The sequence below is a fragment of the Xenopus laevis genome, chromosome 1L (genome assembly GCF_017654675.1).
Source record: "Xenopus laevis strain J_2021 chromosome 1L, Xenopus_laevis_v10.1, whole genome shotgun sequence".
NCBI classification, from domain to species: Eukaryota; Metazoa; Chordata; class Amphibia; order Anura; family Pipidae; genus Xenopus; species Xenopus laevis.
Window position 1 is genome coordinate 47,567,126 of NC_054371.1, and position 20,590 is coordinate 47,587,715.

General features: G+C 37.4%; 1 protein-coding gene across 2 annotated transcripts in view; it reads left to right on the plus strand.

Annotated features, from left to right (window-relative positions):
- The window catches only part of LOC108698788, a 61,110-nt gene that overhangs the window by 15,328 nt on the left and 25,192 nt on the right, over positions 1-20,590 (plus strand). For both annotated transcript variants that reach the window (XM_018230578.2, XM_018230588.2), the window contains 11 exons: positions 691-768; positions 5,293-5,394; positions 7,026-7,473; positions 8,659-8,858; positions 10,791-11,170; positions 14,411-14,565; positions 14,844-15,052; positions 16,543-16,682; positions 18,383-18,490; positions 19,551-19,709; positions 20,391-20,514. In XM_018230578.2, coding sequence (XP_018086067.1) covers positions 691-768; positions 5,293-5,394; positions 7,026-7,473; positions 8,659-8,858; positions 10,791-11,170; positions 14,411-14,565; positions 14,844-15,052; positions 16,543-16,682; positions 18,383-18,490; positions 19,551-19,709; positions 20,391-20,514 — 2,103 coding nt within the window. The remainder of the gene's footprint in view (positions 1-690; positions 769-5,292; positions 5,395-7,025; positions 7,474-8,658; positions 8,859-10,790; positions 11,171-14,410; positions 14,566-14,843; positions 15,053-16,542; positions 16,683-18,382; positions 18,491-19,550; positions 19,710-20,390; positions 20,515-20,590) is intronic.

The window sequence follows — 20,590 nt, forward strand, 5'->3', positions numbered from 1 at the left end:
TAGGGGGTCGAAGTTTTTCTTAAAGAGACAGTACTTCGATTATCGAATGGTCGAATAGTCGAACGATTTTTAGTTCGAATCGTTCGATTCGAAGTCGAAGTAGTAGTCGAAGGTCGAAGTAGCCCATTCGATGGTCGAAGTAGCCAAAAAAACACTTCGAAATTCGAAGTTTTTTTAATTCGAATCCTTCACTCGAGCTTTGTAAATGTGCCCCTTAATGTTTACATTTTATTCAGTAGTCATAAGGTATAAACATTTATAAAAAGTTTTTTTTCCAGAAAACCCCTGGTCTGGGAATTTGATTGAGTTAAGGTACTTGTGAATAGTGAGATATGTGGAAATAGCTCACATGACCCATCTGCCAGAATGCGGATTAATTATGACTTTTACATGTTATTTAGGAACTATTGGTAGACATGGCACTGTGTTAATATGTGTTAATTACGTGTTACTACTTTGGGGTTATGTTGACCTTTTTTATTCCTGAGTTTTACCGCATCTGTATCCTTTATTGGAAAGGTAGGGTAATGATGGGAGGAACAAAGGGTACCTGGCCTTATTCCTACCAGGAATACTACATCTGTAAATACATAGCAAAGGGAATTGTTGATAGTTTATACAAGCATACTTGTTTATTACAAAGCATCCTATTTATATAGATTTTTCTTATATTACTATTATATCTTCTAGTTGGAAGACAGCCACTGGAATATACCATACAAGAAAATAAGTGGGCAGACTAACTCTCAGATCACAGCACATTTGAAGGTAGGTTGTTTGAATTTAAACTTCTTGTCTGAACAGGTTCTTATCAGGCCCCCACTCTTAGGTCCCACTACTATATACAGGCTATATACAGTATGCCCATTCACCTTCTTGGCTTCCTTCATGCTTGGATAAACCCATCCTGGAGATGCAGAGTCCAACTTGGGAAAAAACAGAGTTGTACCTGCTGCAATTTGTGTGAGATTTACCATAGCTGACGCTGCATTTGGCGTAAAAAGCATGGTGATTTGTGTCCGTATTTTGCACTTGGAATGGAATGTTGCTTTGGTAAATGAGACCTCATGTCCGTTATGAGTAAGGAATTTAAGGTTGACTTAGAACAGAAAGTTATGTTTACTGTTTCTATAGGATTGGTGTCAGCAGTCACCGTTAATCATACCTTGTCTTTTTCATCCTGCATATTGACCTGATTACTCATTATGAATATTTGCTCAGTAAATATACCTTGGTGTTATGCACTATGTAAACAGTACATACACTGCTTATTTAAAATAATAGTTATTGTCTTGGTATTATTTTGAACACGTTTTATCAAAGAGGGACAGAATTCATAAATAAATTGATTAATTAAAAATAATTTGCCCTAGCATATTCAGTCCTTTTAAGGACAGTTTCTGTGGCATTCAGGCACTGATTTATCTGTCACCTGCTCTCTTGCACAATGTAGATACATTTGTTCTGCTTTGAGGCAATGTCCCCATCATGGTTTGACCCCATTGGTCCCACATGTGATGATTAAAATGTCCACCTCCACTTGTCATTGGTTCCCATTCATAATAATGGGAAACACTCTACCTTTGACACACTCGCAGTGACTGCTAGGCACTTCTTGGGAATAAGCAGTGGTCGTGGCTCTTAGGCAATATGTCATGGGAAAAATATTTTTTTTCAAAATGAATCAGTTAATAGTGCTGCTCCAGCAGAATTCTACACTGGAATCCATTTCTCAAAAGAGCAAACAGATTTTTTTATATTCAATTTTGAAATCTGACATGGGGTTAGACATATTGTCAATTTACCAGCTGCCCAAAATCATGTGACTTGTGCTCTGCTAAACTTCAATCACTCTTTACTGCTGTACTGCAAGTTGGAGTGATATCACCCCCTCCCTTTTCCCCCCCAGCAGCCAAACAAAAGAACAATGGGAAGGTAACCAGATAACAGCTCCCTAACACAAGATAACAGCTGCCTGGTAGATCTAAGAACAACACTCAATAGTAAAAACCCATGTCTCACTGAGACACATTCAGTTACATTGAGAAGGAAAAACAGCAGCCTGCCAGAAAGCATTTCTCTCCTAAAGTGCAGGCACAAGTCACATGATTGGGGGCAGCTGGGAAATTGACAAAATGTCTTGCCCCATGTCAGATTTTAAAATTGAATATAAAAAAATCTGTTTGCTCTTTTGAGAAATGGATTTCAGTGCGGAATTCTGCTGGAGCAGCACTATTAACTGATTTATTTTGAAAAATTGTTTTTTTCCCATGACAGTATCCCTTTACGAACTGTAGGTAACATATATTTGCTGTATGCATAAGTTGTGCTGTTTTTATTTTTGAGACCTTAAAGCACAAGTAAAAGGTTGAAGGGAATGTCAACCCAAAAAATATGTTTCTACCTAATAAAAGAAAACATAAATCTAAGGAACTTTGCAATATACATTTATTTTATTAGATATCTTTTTATTTTGGGGTCGACTTGCCCTATAACTCATGGGGGGTGTCCCTCACTTCCCAGTGTCCGCTCATGTGTCCATCATCAGCTCTTGCAAGGACTGCCTGGGCAAAGAAAAAATGGCTGTCCAGTGCTTCCCAGTCAGGTATACAAGCTGCCATAATCTCATACATTGCAGCCTTGCTCCTTTTAAGGAATAATTAAAAGAATGATTAGTCCTACTTTTGACTCTTAAAGTTATATTGTACAGCAACTATAGGCAGGTATTATGCATAATAATAATAATAAGGAGACACATTGGTATATTTATTTTTATTGTATATTACCCCAGCAAAATGGACTCGATAGCCATGCCTCATTAACGCAAGATATTTTGTCAGATTTTATTATATTAAGACCCATATCTAAGATTATCCTTTATTATCAAACTTTTAACACGTCTTTTTCCTTCTTTTTCATTCTATCTGTTTTGGCTATCACTTGAAATGAATAATAACTTTGCAAAAGCATTTATGTAAATTGGTATGCATTACTCTAGAATGGAAAGTAACAGACAGAGCTGTACAACCTGTTTATGTTACACCAAACTTGTATATTGTTGCTTCATGTTCAGTTTCCATACAAACTTTATTATTGTTTGTGCTTGTATTGTTTTCCTAAAATTACATTGATTAAATAAAAACACATACAAAGCACAAAAACCAGACCAGGCACTATCCACGCGTGGGGTGAGGTGTCTGGCTGGAACTGCAGTAGCTGCCACTCCCCAGTTTCTCCCTAGTGACCAACCAGTTGCCCCATGTGTGGACAAAGGGTTAAACTCTACTTATACATTTGATTGATCATCACATAGGATGATCAGTTGTATATTTAGCAACATAGCCACTGCGTGAGCATTATTACGTAAACTTGCTCATGAAACTGAATGGAACATAAGCCATAATTTATCTTGATAAATAAATAGCTTGTATGAATCAGTGTGTCAAATTAGCCCTTACATGGATTGTTTATACCATTTACTGATGTTACCCTAGAAAAATGGGCTGTGTGTCGCTCAGTAACTTAAAATGTATCATTAAGTCTCTAAATTACCTTCAGTAATGACAGCTGGTAAGACAAAGCAATGTTTTCCATGATGACTAAACATGTTTTGCATACGGTATCTAAGGGCACACAAGTTTTTTTTTAGATCTTCTGAGGCCGATCTATAAGCAGTCAATATGGCCTTCTCCCCTGGAAGCCAATCTCTGATTCATTATCATGTTCCTTAAAGGGATACTGTCATGGGAAAAATTTTTTTTTCAAAATGAATCAGTTAATAGTGCTGCTCCAGCAGAATTCTGCACTGAAATCCATTTCTCAAAAGAGCAAACAGATTTTTTAATATTCAATTTTGTAATTTCACATGGGGCTAGACATTTTGTCAATTTCCCAGCTGCCCCATGTCATGTGACTGGTGCCTGCACTATAGGAGAGAAATGCTTTTTGGCAGGCTGCTGTTTTTCCTTCTCAATGTACAGTAACTGAATGTGTCTCAGTGAGACATGGGTTTTCACTATTGAGTGTTGTTCTTAGATCTACCAGGCAGCTGTTATCTTGTGTTAGGGAGCTGTTATCTGGTTACCTTCCCATTGTTCTTTTGTTTGGCTGCTAGGGGAAAAAGGGAGGGGGGTGATATCACTCCAACTTGCAGTACAGCAGTAAAGAGTGATTGAAGTTTATCAGAGCACAAGTCACATGACTTGGGGCAGCTGGGAAATTGACAAAATGTCCAGCCCCATGTCAGATTTCAAAATTGAATATAAAAAAATCTGTTTGCTCTTTTGAGAAATGGATTTCAGTGCAGAATTCTGCTGAAGCAGCACTATTAATGGATTCATTTTGAAAAAAATTTTTTTTCCTATGACAGTAAGTTTATATTACATCAAGTTATGCACTTATGCAATAATATTATAACAAACAAGTGACTTGAGTGAACAAAGAAGAGTTAAAACAGGAGACAAGAACATTTCTGGGACCAGCTTGCAAGACCTTGCAGTCTATTGGAAACTGGCAATTTATAGTGCCATTAAAGGGACAATAAATCCAATCCAAAACTCAATATACAGGTATGGGACCTGTTATCCAGAACTCGGGATCTGGGGTTTTCCGTATAATGGATCTTTACCTACCTTAAATCTATTAGGAAATTATTTAAACATTAAATAAACCCAATAGGTTTGTTTTGCCTCCAATAAGGATTAATTATATCTTCGTTTGGATCAAGTACAAGGTACTGCTTTATTATTACAGAGAAAAAGAAAATATTTTTTTTAAAATGTGTGTTATTTGGATAAAAAGGAGTCTGTAAGAGATTACCCTTCAGTAATTCGGAGCTTTCTGGATAACCGGTTTCCAGATAACAGATCCCATACCTGTACTGCACATTAGCTAAAACTGTCAGTACTATGCTAGTTAAATTCTCCTTGATTTTTTTTATAAGTCCACCAAAATCCATCTCCTTTTTGGTAATACTTGTCCTTTTCAGCTTTCTTCACTTACCTGCTGCAGATGAGCAGCATTCCCAAATCTTGCTAAGTTAAAACTGATTCATTCCTGTGCAAACCAGTGTCCATGTCCTGTATTAAAGGAATATATGGGCACTATAATAATTATTGCTTATAAGTAGCATAGAGAAAGACCAAAGACTTTTTTGGTTTGTTTGCACTTTTGCCTATCATGGATAGCAATAGTACCCCTGCAGAAACTGTATGATTTACATGCAATCCTCTGTCAAAATTTAAGCTGTGTTATTTTAAATCTGTTACAATTCACTTTTTCCTCATTCATTAGAATAACCTATACCATCGGCATGTGAAACGAGTCAGTAATGAGAGCAGCTCTGTGGAGGAACATCAGTATATCCTGGAGAGTACAGAATCTTTTTTGTTAAAGGTAATTGCGGCATGTAAGAAACAAAATATATGAAAATAATGATGTTTTGAAAACACAAAGCTTTATTTTGTAATGAAATGATTCTGCAATCCTATATACTGTGAGAGCAATATCTGCCAAATGATTTACTGATGTTAAAAATAAGTATTTAACCATGTAACCTACAGGTCTTTTTAAAGGCGCAAGTCACCTTCACAAAGCATAGTGTTTCCAAAAGTACACCAAAAATAATGCCTTTTTAAAGCTCTTTCTACTGTAAAAAAATATTCATTTAGTCTAATCCATCAAATATCCAGCAATATCCAGAAAGCTCCAAAGTAGAGGAAGCCCATCTCCAAAACAGAAACAGTAACACCAAAAATGAAAGTATTTTATATGCATTTTAATATAATGGAGTATTACCCTGCACTGGTTAAAACAATGTGTTTGCTTTAGTTTATATAAATAAGTCAGGGCCTTAAACTAGGGATAAACAGCAGAGACACTTGCCTTAGGTGCAGAAGGAGGTTGCTAGGCAAGTAGATCAGCTACCCACCTACCCCTTGTTCTGGCCAGATGAGAGAGCAGCAAAACCTTGTACCCAGTTTATATCTTTGCTCTCCTGCTCCACTCCTGGTCTGCATTAAACCCTATCTAAACTCATCTCATACCTCAAACTGTGTAAAATACAATTTGTGTGTTTTTCCCCACCAACGATTTACTGTTGGTTTGCCGTTAGTTAGGGTGGTGACACATGCTAAAATTCTGGGGAGATTACGGTAGTCGCCTAGCGACAAATCTCCTCTTCTTCGGGCGACTAATCTCCCTGAGAAGCCTTCCCGCCAGCTAGAATGTAAATCACCAGAGGGATGGCACTCGGAGCGCTTCGTTTTCCGAAGTTGCCCTGAAGTTTCTTACTATTTGTTGGACATAACTTTTGTACAATTTATGTCTTTGAATGAACGCCTTTATTTTAATCTGAATGGCTAGTGATAGGTCGGGACATTGCACTACACGATCGTTTCGGCATAAGGCTATATTCTTATCTAGGAAACCCCAGGTCCCAAGCATTCTGGATAATAGATAGAATATCTGTATTTGATACATTTCTCAACAGTAGAGAAATGGCAAGAATGTATGAAGTGTCTGGGTTCCTCGCAATCGGACACTACGTGTTTCTACTCTCATGGCCCCACCATAGTTTACAGTAGCAAAGTAATCCGTGAGGAACACACAAGGCAGACTTGAACTGTAAATTCTATTTTTACTAATGCAGTAATAAAAAATAGAATTTGCTGTTTGTCTGTCTTGTATGTGTGTATGCCTCTGTAATGCTGATTCTTTAGCAATGCCATCTATGGGACATTTGTAACTACTACAACTTTAATAAAGCTCAGAGAAAATGAATGCCACTCATGGATACTAGAAATCATGAGAGAGGAAAAACAAATGTAATTCATTTTTAAAATGTTTATTTTTTAGAAAAACAGCGTTAGACAGAAAGCAATTGATAAAGTAATTTGTGGTGTACTATTTGAAAATTATTTGTTTTATAAAGGTGATAAAGGTATATATATATATATATATATATATATATATATATATATATATATATGGCCAGCCTTACAGTGCATATTCTTTCTTTTTTTTAGTCCAGGCAGAAGCCCCCGATCCTAGGACAAGAAGACAGTGGTCAAAACAGCACGTCCAATGGAACAGATTTTTTCATGGATGAAAGCCAAAATATCAGTATGGATCCTATAGATTCACTGAGGGGTTATAAGAAAGCAGGGATAGTAGCATCTTGTAATGGCACTCCAGAGAGTATAAAAGACGGCACTTCTCAGTATAAGTCAAAGCAAACCACTCACAATACGTCACTTTTTTGTAAAAATGCACCTACAAATGGAACTAATTCTGATTATAACACAGAGGAAACTGCATCATCAAGTCATATAGAGAATCCTGTAGGCCAGGAAGAAGAAGAAGTCCTCCAGCAATTTACAGACACTGAGGCCCAAATTATTCAAGGTCTCCTTCAATTACCATGTACAGACAAGAAAAAGGAATTCAAGATATACATCTGTGGAGGATACCAAGGTAAGTCTTGATACATAGGTGCATAAAAAAGAGCCTTTACAGTAAAAGTTTTAAATATGGGCATATTTTATCCCATCTAATAAAATACACTTGGATCAACGTAATCATGGCCAGTACTAGGGGTAGGAAGAAGAGGTACGAGCCTAGGGCACAACACTGTGGGGGCGCTGAGCATGTACCTCTTGCCTGCATACCCCCTAGTCCTGGCTCTCAAGTCCCTCCAGTCCTGACCGCCAGGACCAGATTTACGTTGCCCCTGTCCGCTCCCTTTTATTTGCTTAAATTTTCATCATCGGGACCGAAGCAATGGGGATAGGTACACAAGAAATGTGCATCCCCAGTGTTTCTGAACCAATGTGGGTGTGGTTGGGCAGCATGCCGCCCCCTAAAATCCTGACACGCTAGACCCAGGCCTTGGTGGCCTCTCCACAAATCCGGGCCTGCTGCCTGCTCCTCTCTGCTCCCTTATCTCTCTGCCCTCACCCCTCAGTTGTCTTGACATGTCCCCACAAGTGTGTGTGCAAGGTTGCCAGCCTGGTTGCCTAGGGCCTTGTCCTGAATGTAATAAAAGGTGTAAGGTTTGCCAAGCTATAGAAAACCAATCAGTTATTTTCAACAAGGTGTCCAGTAAATACTACCTTCTGATTGGTTTCTATAGGTGGCTATACCTACAAAAAAGTTTGCATTTTTATTACATTACCCATTGTCTGGAGAACTTCGGCAGTGAAATGTAAACCCTAAACTTTAAATTATTAATATTTATGTTTAACCAATTCAGGACCTCAGCACATTGCATGGGAGTGCTGGAGTTTGTAGTTCAACAGCAGCTAGATGTTTCAAATTTGAAAAAAATGCATATTTATCAAACTAGGCCTCAGCTTTACAACAATTGGAGTTTATTTGTCTTTTAAATATTGCTATAAATTATAATTTTTCTATTGAAACAAGTAGTATATTTCAAATAAAACCAAATAACCACAAATTACATAAAATGTTTTTTTTGGATACACAGATCCTTGAGAAAGATCACTCTGTAAATATTTTTATGCATATGCCCCACAGACTGCAGAACTTATTTGCTTATCTTTTTGTTTTCCTTGCACCTGGCCTGTGTTGTACCTGGGCTCAATGTTGTATGTATATTTAATAAATGTATGGATGGATACTGTGCATTTGTTTCCCCAGATTCCCACCCAGAAAGAAATTCACTGTTCCAGAGAGTATATCCAGATCTCTACATTTACTTTAAAGAGAGGGGCTTTGATTTTCGCATGTTTGATTTAAGATGGGGATTAAATGATGGAGTCAGCAATAATCATCTTTTTACTTCCCTACATCTGAAAACTCTGATGGATTGCCAGAATACAGGACATAATGCATTCTTTGTAAGGACTAATATTCATGTTTGTTATATCTGTAGAGCTCCCAGATATAAGAATTTAAAAGAGGGGCACAATGGGGAGGGGAAAGCAGCATTCATTTGCCGGTTTTATATTTCTCTAATAGAAAAGCGGGAAACTTGTAACAAATCCAGGAACTTGGGAAGGCCCATTTATCAACAGTCTCATTTTTGTGATTTTAGAGTTTTTTAAAACTATGATTTAAACTGTATTTCTCTAAAATCACAAATGCCATGTCATTTAAAATTTAAAAAAAAAAAGATTAAAAGATCCGATAAAAAGTATGAACAAAAAAAATGTTGAAAAATATGAAGACCTCTAAAACCTCTAAAAATATGAGTTTTTCAAAGAATTACTAGGGGAAAAAAAGTTTGAAGTTCAAATAGGATAAGCGCAGCTCCCATTGACTTCTATAGGACCTTGACTGCTTTTACTTGTCAAAGTCAGAGGAGGAACTACCAGGGGGTTCGGCAGGTGCACCTGGGCCCAAATCCCCTGGATGTGGGAGGGGTCTGTGCACAGCCTGCACCCGGACCTGGGAACTAGTAGTTCTATTATTGGTTATTATTGTATTAGAGTTTTTCTTGGTTTTTACACTTTATATATCGCAAATTTAGATTTTTAGAAAAGTTCCAAAAAACAACACATTTTTAGAGAAAAAAAATTTGATTTGTTAAAAAAATAGAAATTTGAATGTAAATAAGCCCTTCATTGTTCTTACAGCAAACTTTATATTTGAAAAAGTTATGATCCTGGAAAGACCTGTGTATGCTTTAGCACCTACTGCCCTCTTGTCCCTGCCAGTGGCAGACTCCGACCATCCTCCTCTGCCAGCTACTACACATAATGCAGCCTTCCTAATGGTTTTTGGCTCAGTACAGAGAAGTATAGAGAATCTTCAGCCTATAGCATCCTTGTAACTCCCTGGAACCCAGCGTGCAGCCTGTATGCGCTGTAAAACAGCAGTCAGAGAAGCAGGAAAGGAAGGATTAGTAAAAATAATAAGAAAATAACATTTATTAAAAGAGGTTGTTCACCTTTAAGTTGACTTTTAGTATGTTACTGGACAAGTAATTATAAGTAAATGTTCAATTGGTCTTCATTATTTTTTTAAATTTTTGACTCTTTCCAGCTTTCAGATGGGGGTCACTGGCCCCATCTAAGAAACAAAAGCTCTGTAAGGCTACAAAATGATTCGTATTGCTACTTTTTATTACTCAGGTCCTCTACTTTTCATATTATACTCTCTTATTCAATGAATGGTTGCTAGGGTAATTTGGACCTTAGCAACTAGATTGCTGAAATTGCAAACTGTTGAGCTACTGAATAAAAAGCTAAATAACTCACACACCACAAATAATACAAAATATAAACCAATTGCGAATTGTCTCAGACTATCACTCTCTACATTATACTAAAAGTTAACTCAACTCCTTTAACACAAAAACGATGCAAGTGGCCAGTCTGTTACATTGTAAATTACACATTTTTTGTAGAGTAACATTTCGAAAACATAAAAGGTACACTCATTTTTAACACAGAGAAAAAATGCTGGTCGTATAAAGTGTATAATGAGGAAAACATGTGTATTAAAAAGGTAGTAAGTTTTGGCCTATTTATCATGCTGTGTAAAACATTGAAGAAAAACATCACAGGTGATGTTGCCTATAGCAACCAACTGGCAATTAGATTTAAACACCTACAAGTTGGGAAACAAAAGCGAAGATCTAATTGGTTGCTATGGACAACATCATCGGTCATGTTTTTTTCCAGTGTTTTACACAGCATGATAAATAGACCCCTTAGTTTTAGTGGGTTTTCAGTGGCTTGCAGGGGAACCAGCATGGGGCACAGTTCATTTTAAATATATAATATACTTCCCTGCACCAAGCAGCTAATTTGTGCTTCCTATCACAGTGTTTTATGGGGCAGAAGTATGATCAGACCACTATTCCAGTGACATTTGCCAAGGAAACCTTTGAGGTTATTACAGCCACAGTGGAAATGAGGAGGAAAGAAGTGAAACGGAACAGTGTGACTGCTATTCTAGTCACACCACCAGAGGATACTGTGCCACCTGGAAAGGATGATACAAAGCATAATGGGACAGGCTTTCAGCAGAAAACATTGGAGGATGATACACTTAGAACAACCAATACAGAAGCCAATCACTTTATTAATGGGCAGTTCAAAAAGAAATCTTCTGCGAAATACGACAAGGAACTGGAACTTCTGACTCAGTGGTACAGGCTGGATGAAAACTCTGCCCCCAGTATATACAGACTTCAGCCAATCAGGTAAGAACATGGCAAATTAAAGAGCCACTGTCCCCCTGAAATGTTCCATATGTAATACTTTTATGTGTATAAATGATTCCTTTTTATGTAAAAGTCGTTTTTTAAATAATATGTTCCAATGTTGAATTATGCCAATATAAAACACTGTCCATTCCTCTGTCTCCTCTGCCTATTTGAGCCACACTGCTCTCACACAAATCAATGGCACACATACATGCTAGGATGAATGAGCCAATGAATGGACAGAGCTATGTCTTTTACTCGCCTCCTTCTTCCTGTTTGAACCTGCATTATTTCCTGTCAGGTGTTCAGTGAGGGAGCACACGGAACATCACAAAATGGTGACTTAGTCTATTGCAATGTCATGAATTCTAGTCATAAAGAACAAGGATGTAAAATGTACTCATATGACTAACAGAAAATAGAGTTTACAAGACAAATATCTACTATATCCCTATACAAATTAAAGCAAATATTCTTTCTGCAGTAACCAAAACAAACTTAGTTTTGATGACAAAAACAGTTTCTAATACAAAAGAATATATAGCACAAGGTAAACAACCACCCGTTACTGCTTCACTGAAAGCAATGCCAATTCAGAACAGGCCCCCTGCACTAGTGTTGCACCCCCACCTTGCCTGTCTCCCCGCACAAAAGAGGTGTGTGCATTCAGGCCCGGATTTGTGGCGAGGCCGTAAAGGCCCCGGGCCTAGGGCAACAAGACGATAGGGGCGGCATGCCACCTAGCCGCATTCCAAGAGGCGCTAATCGCTAGTGTTTCGCACATGCTTCTGCAGAGAGTTGCGGCAGTGACGGGAGCTAGGACCCTGCGGCACGATGTTGCCGGGGGCGCCAGGACCCTGTGGCGGGAAGCGGCCTCTGGGCCGTGACAACTGGAATCCAGGCCTGTGTGCATTAAGTCTCCTGTCTTATGTCCTAAGGATAAATCCTAATTTATCACATAATATTGATTAAAAAAACACCCATACGCGATTAGAGCTTATTTGTTAATGAAAAAAACCTCAATTTAATCTGTTTAGTGAAAAAATGCGATAAAATTGAGGGAAAACCCAAATCATACCAATTTTTCTGGCTTTTTCCTTGAATCACTCAATTTTTTCAAGTTTTTGCCCAAAACCCGCAGAAGTTCAGACCAGGGTATAATAAATTTGGAAAAATTTGAGTTTTTACCAAAAAAGCTTGATCAGAAAAATTTGAGGTTTAGTAAATAACCCCTAAAAGTATTCTAAAGGTACTGTAGTTGTTTGTAACATTTTCTGGCACAATTACCAACAGTTATTTTGACCATTTATGATTATAATAATAATAATTTTGTACTTAGTTGATTGTGACCATTGCAATCATGTTATAAAGCACAACAGTTTAGGTTTTTTATTTCATAAGAACTAAAATGTAATCACACAACTACAAGTTGAAAAAAATGACTCTATCCTATACAAGGTCTTTCAAAATGTTTTCGTGCACTCATATTCTTTACTCACTGTTACCCATTGGTTTTAGTACAGGTATCCAATGCAAACCTTTTGTTTTGACAAAAAAAAAAAAAAAATCTACTAATACAAATATGAATATGAATGTGCCAATAGTAAAGGACATGGGAAACAACCGTCCATAACTGCTTCACAGAGAGTAATAACAGTATGGTGGGGGGCTCCTGTAAACATAGGAAGTAAATAGAGCAAAACATACTGTATTTTTTAATTTAAAACTTTAAAAAGTGCTGTCAAATGCACATACAAAATAATGGTGGGGTAAGGGGTAGGAGTAAAACAATGTGATCAAGCCGTGGCAGTAGAGAAACACTTAGGGGCAGATTTATCAAGGGTCGGATCCTTCGAAATTCGACCATCAAATTAAAATACTTCGAATTCGAATATCGAATTGGAATTTTTTTCGTTGAATTTGTGTATTCTGCGGTCTAAGTAAAATCGTTTGTTAAATACTTTGGATCGAACGATTCGAACGATTTTAACGTACGATCGAACGATTTTACTTCAACTTCAAAAAACTTAGAAAAATGCTGTAGAAGGTCCCCATAGGCTAAGATAGCACTTCGGCAGGTTTAATTTGGCGAAGTATTGAAGTCTAAGTTTTTTTAAAGAGACAGTACTTCGATTATCGAATGGTCGAATATTCAAAGTATTTTACTTCGAATCGAATTCGAAGTAGAAGTCGTAGTATCCTATTCGATGGTCAAAGTATCCAAAAAATTACTTTAAATTTCACATTTTTTTAATTCGAAAATTCCCCTGAATTCACTTCGACCCTTGATAAATCTGCCCCATAGTGGGGACATGGCCGAGCCAGGCAGTACAGGGAGCTAACCCTCCCCCTTTGATTCACAAATACAGGCTGGAATGTAGGTGGGTGGCTTATTTTGGTAAAGGGCTATCTGAAGCACTTCAGGGAGGTTATGGTAAATAAACATAGCTTTTTTAACATATACATTTGTTTGTGTGCCACAATTATATTGCTCTTCGTGTTTTAACCCGTTAGCTCCCATCCATAGCCCTATAGAGTTAAGTTCTTGCTGAACTGGTATTACATTAATTGGAGCAGGTTTACATTTTAACAGAGAGTGACCCTTTCTGTTTGCATTATTTTGTGTTACAAGGTGCCAGTGTTTGATACCTGTGAATGTGTTTCTGTTCTTAAGACTTCATTTATTCTTCCCACTACGAAAACTGCATGTGGAATATTGACAAAAATGTGCAATATGAATCCTGGGTATATGTTTTATGCCATGTGGATGTTTTCTCACTGTAGTGGATTTAATAAAAAAAAAATCTGTGCTAGCAACTATTTCCTGTAGATATGAGCCACATTTCAGAAACACTCACATAGATTATAATATATAATATAGTAGTAATAGCTATGTGTTTTGTGCCCACCAGGATGTATTTGTGGTTATCTCTGGGTCAGACTGCCCTGCCAAAACACCAGAGAATATTCCAGTTGACCAATTTATAGAGGAATTTCCATCATTCCTACCTTATTTGCAACTACAGTATTTAATTTTGCAACACCTATATCATTTTTCAGACATCCAATGTTTGTGACAGTGGGCCATGGATATCAGGTTTTTATGATGCCCAGTCTGACATTGTATAATCTGACTTAGAACTAAAGAGGCAGATTTAATAATCTTCCAAGTATAGTGACATGATATATTCATGTGTATCTTTACTTACCTTGTGTTTTTTTCCCCCTTACCTGCAGCACTGTTTATGGAGATATATTCAGCAGAGACCCTGATCGCAGGCAGCAAGCTAAGAATAAATGGTTAAATACACTGCAGAAACTCTATGACATATTTCTAGAGTACATGACATTGGCTTTTGGGAAAGACATGGCTGACAGCCTCCTCAAAACAGGTGAACACTGAGAACAGAACAGCGAAAGAAAATTCTGAAGTAATATTTGTCTAAAATTAGTGATAGAGGATTTACATTTGTTCTTTGTTTGACATCTGTTTTTTTTGCACAGTCACAGAATCACAATATTTTTAATGAATCATGAGAAAATTCAACAACAATTTTTTATAGTGCAAAACATAAAGATTAAAAACAGATGGACCATGTATATATCTAGGCAAATACTAAATTACATATGTTTATTTAAAAAATATGCTGTTTGCATTTCCATGTATAAGTTGTGCAGCAAGAAATTGACCAGGCCTTTCAAGTGAGTGGCACCCCAGAAGATTACTTCCATTGCTTTAAACGGATCATCAGTGATGTAAAGTATAACCTGACAAGCAATAGAGCCTCCGAATATATTGATGTCCTTCCAACAAAATCTGAAATCAACAAGACATTGTTTGATGCACAGCAGGGTGTCATCCAAAGCATTCACCAGAGAGTGAGTATCCTCCTGGCTGTAGTAGTTCATTGAGACCAATAATCCCCAACCAGTGGCTCATAAGCAACATGCTGCTCACCAACCCCTTGGATGTTGCTCCCAGTGGCCTCAAAGCAGGTGCTTATTTTTGAATTACTTGGAGGCAAGTTTTGGTTGTATAAACCAGGTGTACTGCCAAACAGAACCTTTTGTAGGCTGACATTCCACATAGGGGCTACCATATGGCCAATCACAGCACTTGTATTTTGCACCACCCAGGAACATTTTTAATGCTTGCATTGTTCCCCAACTCTTTTTACATCTGAACGTTGCCCACGGGTGAAAAACATTGGGGACCACTGTTGTAGAGACTACTTGTTTGATTTCGGTGTTTGTCTTTTAGCTTACTGGACAGAATACGTCCATTGATGGCATAAATGGAATTTATTTATTCAAGAGCACGCTTCCCAAACCATACTCTGTCTTGAATGGAAGTTTAATAATGTTTTAACAAAACAAACTATAATATTTTTAGGGCTTGCACTTAGATGCCTAGTAATGGTTACAAATTTGCACCAATTAGCAAGCAATTCACATAGCACTTACACCCAGTCCCTGTATAGGACTGACATTGATGTGTCCAGCACAAGATGCAGACCACATTTTTCTCTTTTGCAAGGGAGCACTGTACTGCAAGAAGTAAGTACAAGGGTTTTGCTGCAGTGTCCAAATATATTTTTTCTAGTCCAAAAAATAATGGCCTAGGTGCCACCCCTTACCTGGCAGGTGCAAGCCATTTACTTTATGGTGCAAAACATGGAGCAAAATGCATGGATCATTCAACATGAATTTTGTACTTTGCACCTTGCCACCTTGTAGCAAAATGAGCCGTTTAATCGCTTTCATCAAATATCAAACCTGTTTATTGTGGAACTAACTTCTTATTGTGTATACAGGTATGAGATCCATTATCAAGAAACCTGTTATCCAGAAAGCTCTGAATTACGGAAAAGCCATCTCCCATAGACTCCATTTTAATCAATAATTCAAATTTTTTAAAGTGATTTTCTTTTTCTCTTTAATAATAAAACAGTACATTGTACTTGATCTAAGCTTAGCTATAATTAATTCTTATTGGAGGCAAAACAATCCTATTGGGTTTATTCAACGTTTAAATGATTTTTAGTAGACTTAAGGTATGGTGAACCAAATTACAGAAAAACCCCTTATCCAGAAAGCCCCAGGTCTCAAGCATTCTAAATAACAGGTGCCACACCTGTACCTTGTACTTGGTTCCAACTAAGATATAATTAATCCTTATTGGAAGCAAAACAACCTTATTGGCCTTAATATTACATGAATTTTTAGTAAATTTAAGGTGTGGAGATCCAAATTACGCAAAGACCCCTTATCTGGAAAACTCCAGGCCCTAAACATTGTGGATAACAGGTATCATACTTTTACCTACAGTTTCCTATGCTACTGGACTCATGTTAATTTTTTCTTTTCAGTTGCGACATACAAATATCTCTGAATCCAATGTGAGCTGGGGATGGGAGGGAATCAACCCTGTTAGCAACAGATCTCATGCCTATTATTTGGAGCTCCTGGGAAATGACTTTCGGAAAAAAGTAATTGCACATTTCAATAGGTTGGTACACAATATGAGCTCTGAACTTACCTCTGTCATTACTGGTTCTAAAAAGAATTCTAATAGTTTCTTAAAATGTTACTACAAAACAACTGTGAACAGTGTCATTTTAATAAAATTGGTTTTGTGAGTTCTGCGCTGTTTATTATAAAAAGAGCTGCACCGAGGAAATGTGGATCCACATGTCCACTTTAGTTAATTGGTTTAGACAGGATTCAGTGCGCTGTTATCTGCTTAATCGATATATTTCACAAAACCTAAAAAAAGGAAACAAATATATAGTGTAGTCAGTCCTAACAAGATGTTATATAGATAATTAGAACCAATCACATTGTAGTCCCAGAATTGTAAGCATATATCAATTCTCTTTACGATCAATGTCAAAATGGATCTTTGACGAGCGCACGTTAGGCAGGCATCTACAATGCAGGCTTGAGTGCGGTTCTACAAAGAAAATGCTTCCAATAGTGAAGAAGCTGGAACTGCAGGGAAAGGCCCTGGGGGCCGTTTGCACTTACCGAGCAGTGGTAGATAAGAGCAATCAGAGCTGGTGCGGATTTTTTCTCCAGAACGCGCCACTTATCTGTTGTACCTGGAGTAGCAAGAAGCTGGGTTTCGTTGTGAGTCCACAGCACGTAGGCGAGCTGGCTTCTGTGAAATCTGTTTCAGATTGTAGCAATGGCGGCGTCTCTGCAGGATAGTTTGTGGGTTATAGTACCGCAACTGTTCAAAAACTGCTAGTTTCCCAGTCTAATTGGCTCAGCGGTCCGGGAGTGATTTAGGTAGTTCAATAAGGCAGATAGGATTTTTTAGATCGGTTTATTTCAATAATTTAAACAATTATACAAGCCCAACGCGTTTCATATCTGTTGATACTTCCTCAGGGGCAAAGTGTCATTTTAGTTACTGGCAGTGTATCTGCTTTTCCACTTGACTTAAAGTGATACTGACACTAAAAGACAACTCTTCAAACTATTAATGTACATTAAAAGGTACCATTAGGTCATGTTGATAATTTTTCGCAGATAGGTCTGCTTCTGTAAGTAATTGTAACTTGAAGTTCCTAAACCTGACTGTTTTGCCAACCTGACTGTCCCTTTTGTCATCCTGAGTATTAGAGTTTCTAATGCTAACTGACTACTGCTGCACAAACATGGTAGCCCCCTCGTACAGGAATATGGGTAATGGATAGGGAATATAAAGCATCAGGCAAATACTTTTATAGCAAAATAATAAATAGCATGCAAAGACAGTATTATGATAGATATAAAAAAAATTGAATTTCTGGTGTCAGTATCTCTTTAAGTGTTGTGTGTGTGGAAACTTCATATAACTATACTTGCTCATTCCCAGTGGCTAGATGACAGGGATACCCTAGCACTGAATTTTCAGATTTACTTGACATATGCTGGCAGCCCGATTCCCTTATTCCCCAAATCATTCTTCCATGACTGTCTGGCTCCATTTGGACATATTAATTGCTATTCAGAGAAGGTACCTGCAGCAGTTAAACAGCACAAGAAAATTCATCCAACTGAGAAAGTCCAAGTGAGGGCCATTTTTTTATGAATAAAGAGGCAGTTTTACGCATCTATACAAATAAAAGTCAGTGACAAGAATAACCTAACATTTTCAACTATAACTGATCAGAAAGCAATACTCAAATAATTTCACCCTGTGCTCCTTCCCATTTTGTTTAGAATAACTAATTCGCTTAACGAACCTGAAAAGAGTTGCAGTAGGAGAGATGGTATCAGAAATCGAATAATACAAGAGATTTTGGAACATGCCAAGCACTGCCACACACTGTAAGTTCTTTTGCTATGTATATTTGAAATACAGGTATGACATTTATTATCAGGAATGCTTGGGACCCTGTATATTCTGGATAAAATGTTCTATAATTCTAATCTAATTATCTGCCTCGCAAGGACCGAACATAGTGTAACTTCAGTCTTCTTGTTTGCCCTGTTTAGTTTAAGAAATACCAAAAACCATACATTTTTCTTGAATAAAACAATAGGCAAAAAGTATGTTAATCAAAAGTTGTATTCATTGCAGTCATGTTAAAAGGGGGTATACTGCCCCTTTCAGTCTGCTTCTGTGTAAGGATAATATCTGTTCAATGTCTCATGTGATGCGAGAAACAGATGATTACAGATATTATTAGTAGCATTACATGTCTGTCACTACCCTGTAGGTCTATATTTAGTTGACCAACTTGCAATGCAAGCTTAAGTATGCTGTGAATTGATGTATTTAAGTGAATTGCTAAAAGTCACATGGGGCTGGGATTTCAAAAAGTTATTATTGAAATTTAACAATTTGGAATCATAAAATACTAGAGCCTATGGGAGTTCACTTTAAACCAATTCCTCTTTCTCCCTAAAATAATTTTCTGTTATTTCTCTGTATTTAATAATAACTGGTGGTCTAGTGGGGTGGTGGTGACACCTGCTGCACTCACTGTGGGACGCAGTTCTTGACTCATGCCTGTCCATGACCTCTGCTGATATGCTGCCTGGCCCAACCATTTGCATTTCGTTTTCTGACCATTCTTCCAGATCCTGAATATGTACCGCGCTGATGGACTAGTTATTGACCTGGTCTATTTTCTTGACTATGCTTTGCTCTAACCCAATTACCCTTGTCTGCCCAGAACTCTTGTCTTGGTTCTCAGAGTAGCATCCGAGTAGCAGAGGGCTCCTCCCGAAGCAAAAGGCGACTGTTATAGGCAGAGCCATGACCAGAACCTTGACATCTATTTTTGGGTTTTGGGATACCATATGTAATATTGAGTAATTGGAGCTTTATATTTATTTGCAATTACGGTACACTTGTTTACCTACAGTATTTTTTGTTTTATAGTGTAAATTGTTTCATGGGCCGTGAGTCTTTTCTTCAAGAGTTACAAGATGGCATAATGTCTGCCAACAAGCAATTAATCATGATACATGGGGAGTCTGGTAGCGGCAAAAGCTCAATTATTGCCAAGATCTCTATACTGGCTTCACATTGGATAGGAAGGTAAGTTTGTTATGCATAGGAGTTTTGTCATGCATAGGAGTTTACCAGGTGAAGGTGGAAGGCATGGGTGTTGCTTAGATTGCAGTTTGCCATTTAGCTGCAGAATCAAACAACTGAAGGCAGGTGAAAATTCACTCCAGCACCAGGACCTCTGGCAAATGTTTATAGGTCCAGTCAGGATAATCCGACTACGGCAATAAGTGTGACTTTCAAGCAAATTTTAAGATACTCTTTGTACAAATCATTTTTTAGTCCATATATTTAGCAATTTAGCAAAATTCCTAACTGGCTAGACAGGCTCCTTTTTAAGTTCATGTTCAATATTATTTAAAATAAAGTTGACCAAAATTCAAATTTAGAAGTTTTGTTCCTGAATTTTATTTCCAAGGCAGAACATTTTTGTTTGGTAAGGGAGAATTTCTTTAGCTGAACAGCTAATCCAATAATATAGAATGTGCTTTATTCTAGTGGCCCACCTGCTGTCTTTAACTGTTTTTTGAATTGCAACTCTCATTATGGTTTTATTTGTGTGATTTGTTTAATAATATATCCTGTTAATAAGTTGTGCCAAAGTCTTTGCAGTCCTACATAAAATTCAAATGTTCACTGAGCATTTTAGTAACCCTACCAATATGTATAACACGTTATTTTTTATCCTTGTGTCTTTTTTCCACCAAACAGGGACCTTAGAGTGGTGACTAGATTTATTGGTGTAACCGGAGAAAGTCGAAATACCCGCATGTTGCTACACAGTCTTTGTTTTCAGATTGCAGAAATCTACAATATCACAATGGATTTTTCTGAGGTATCAGTACTGTCAGAAATCATTAGACTGGATACTATGCTGATCATAACATTGTATTATAGCAAAAGTACACAAC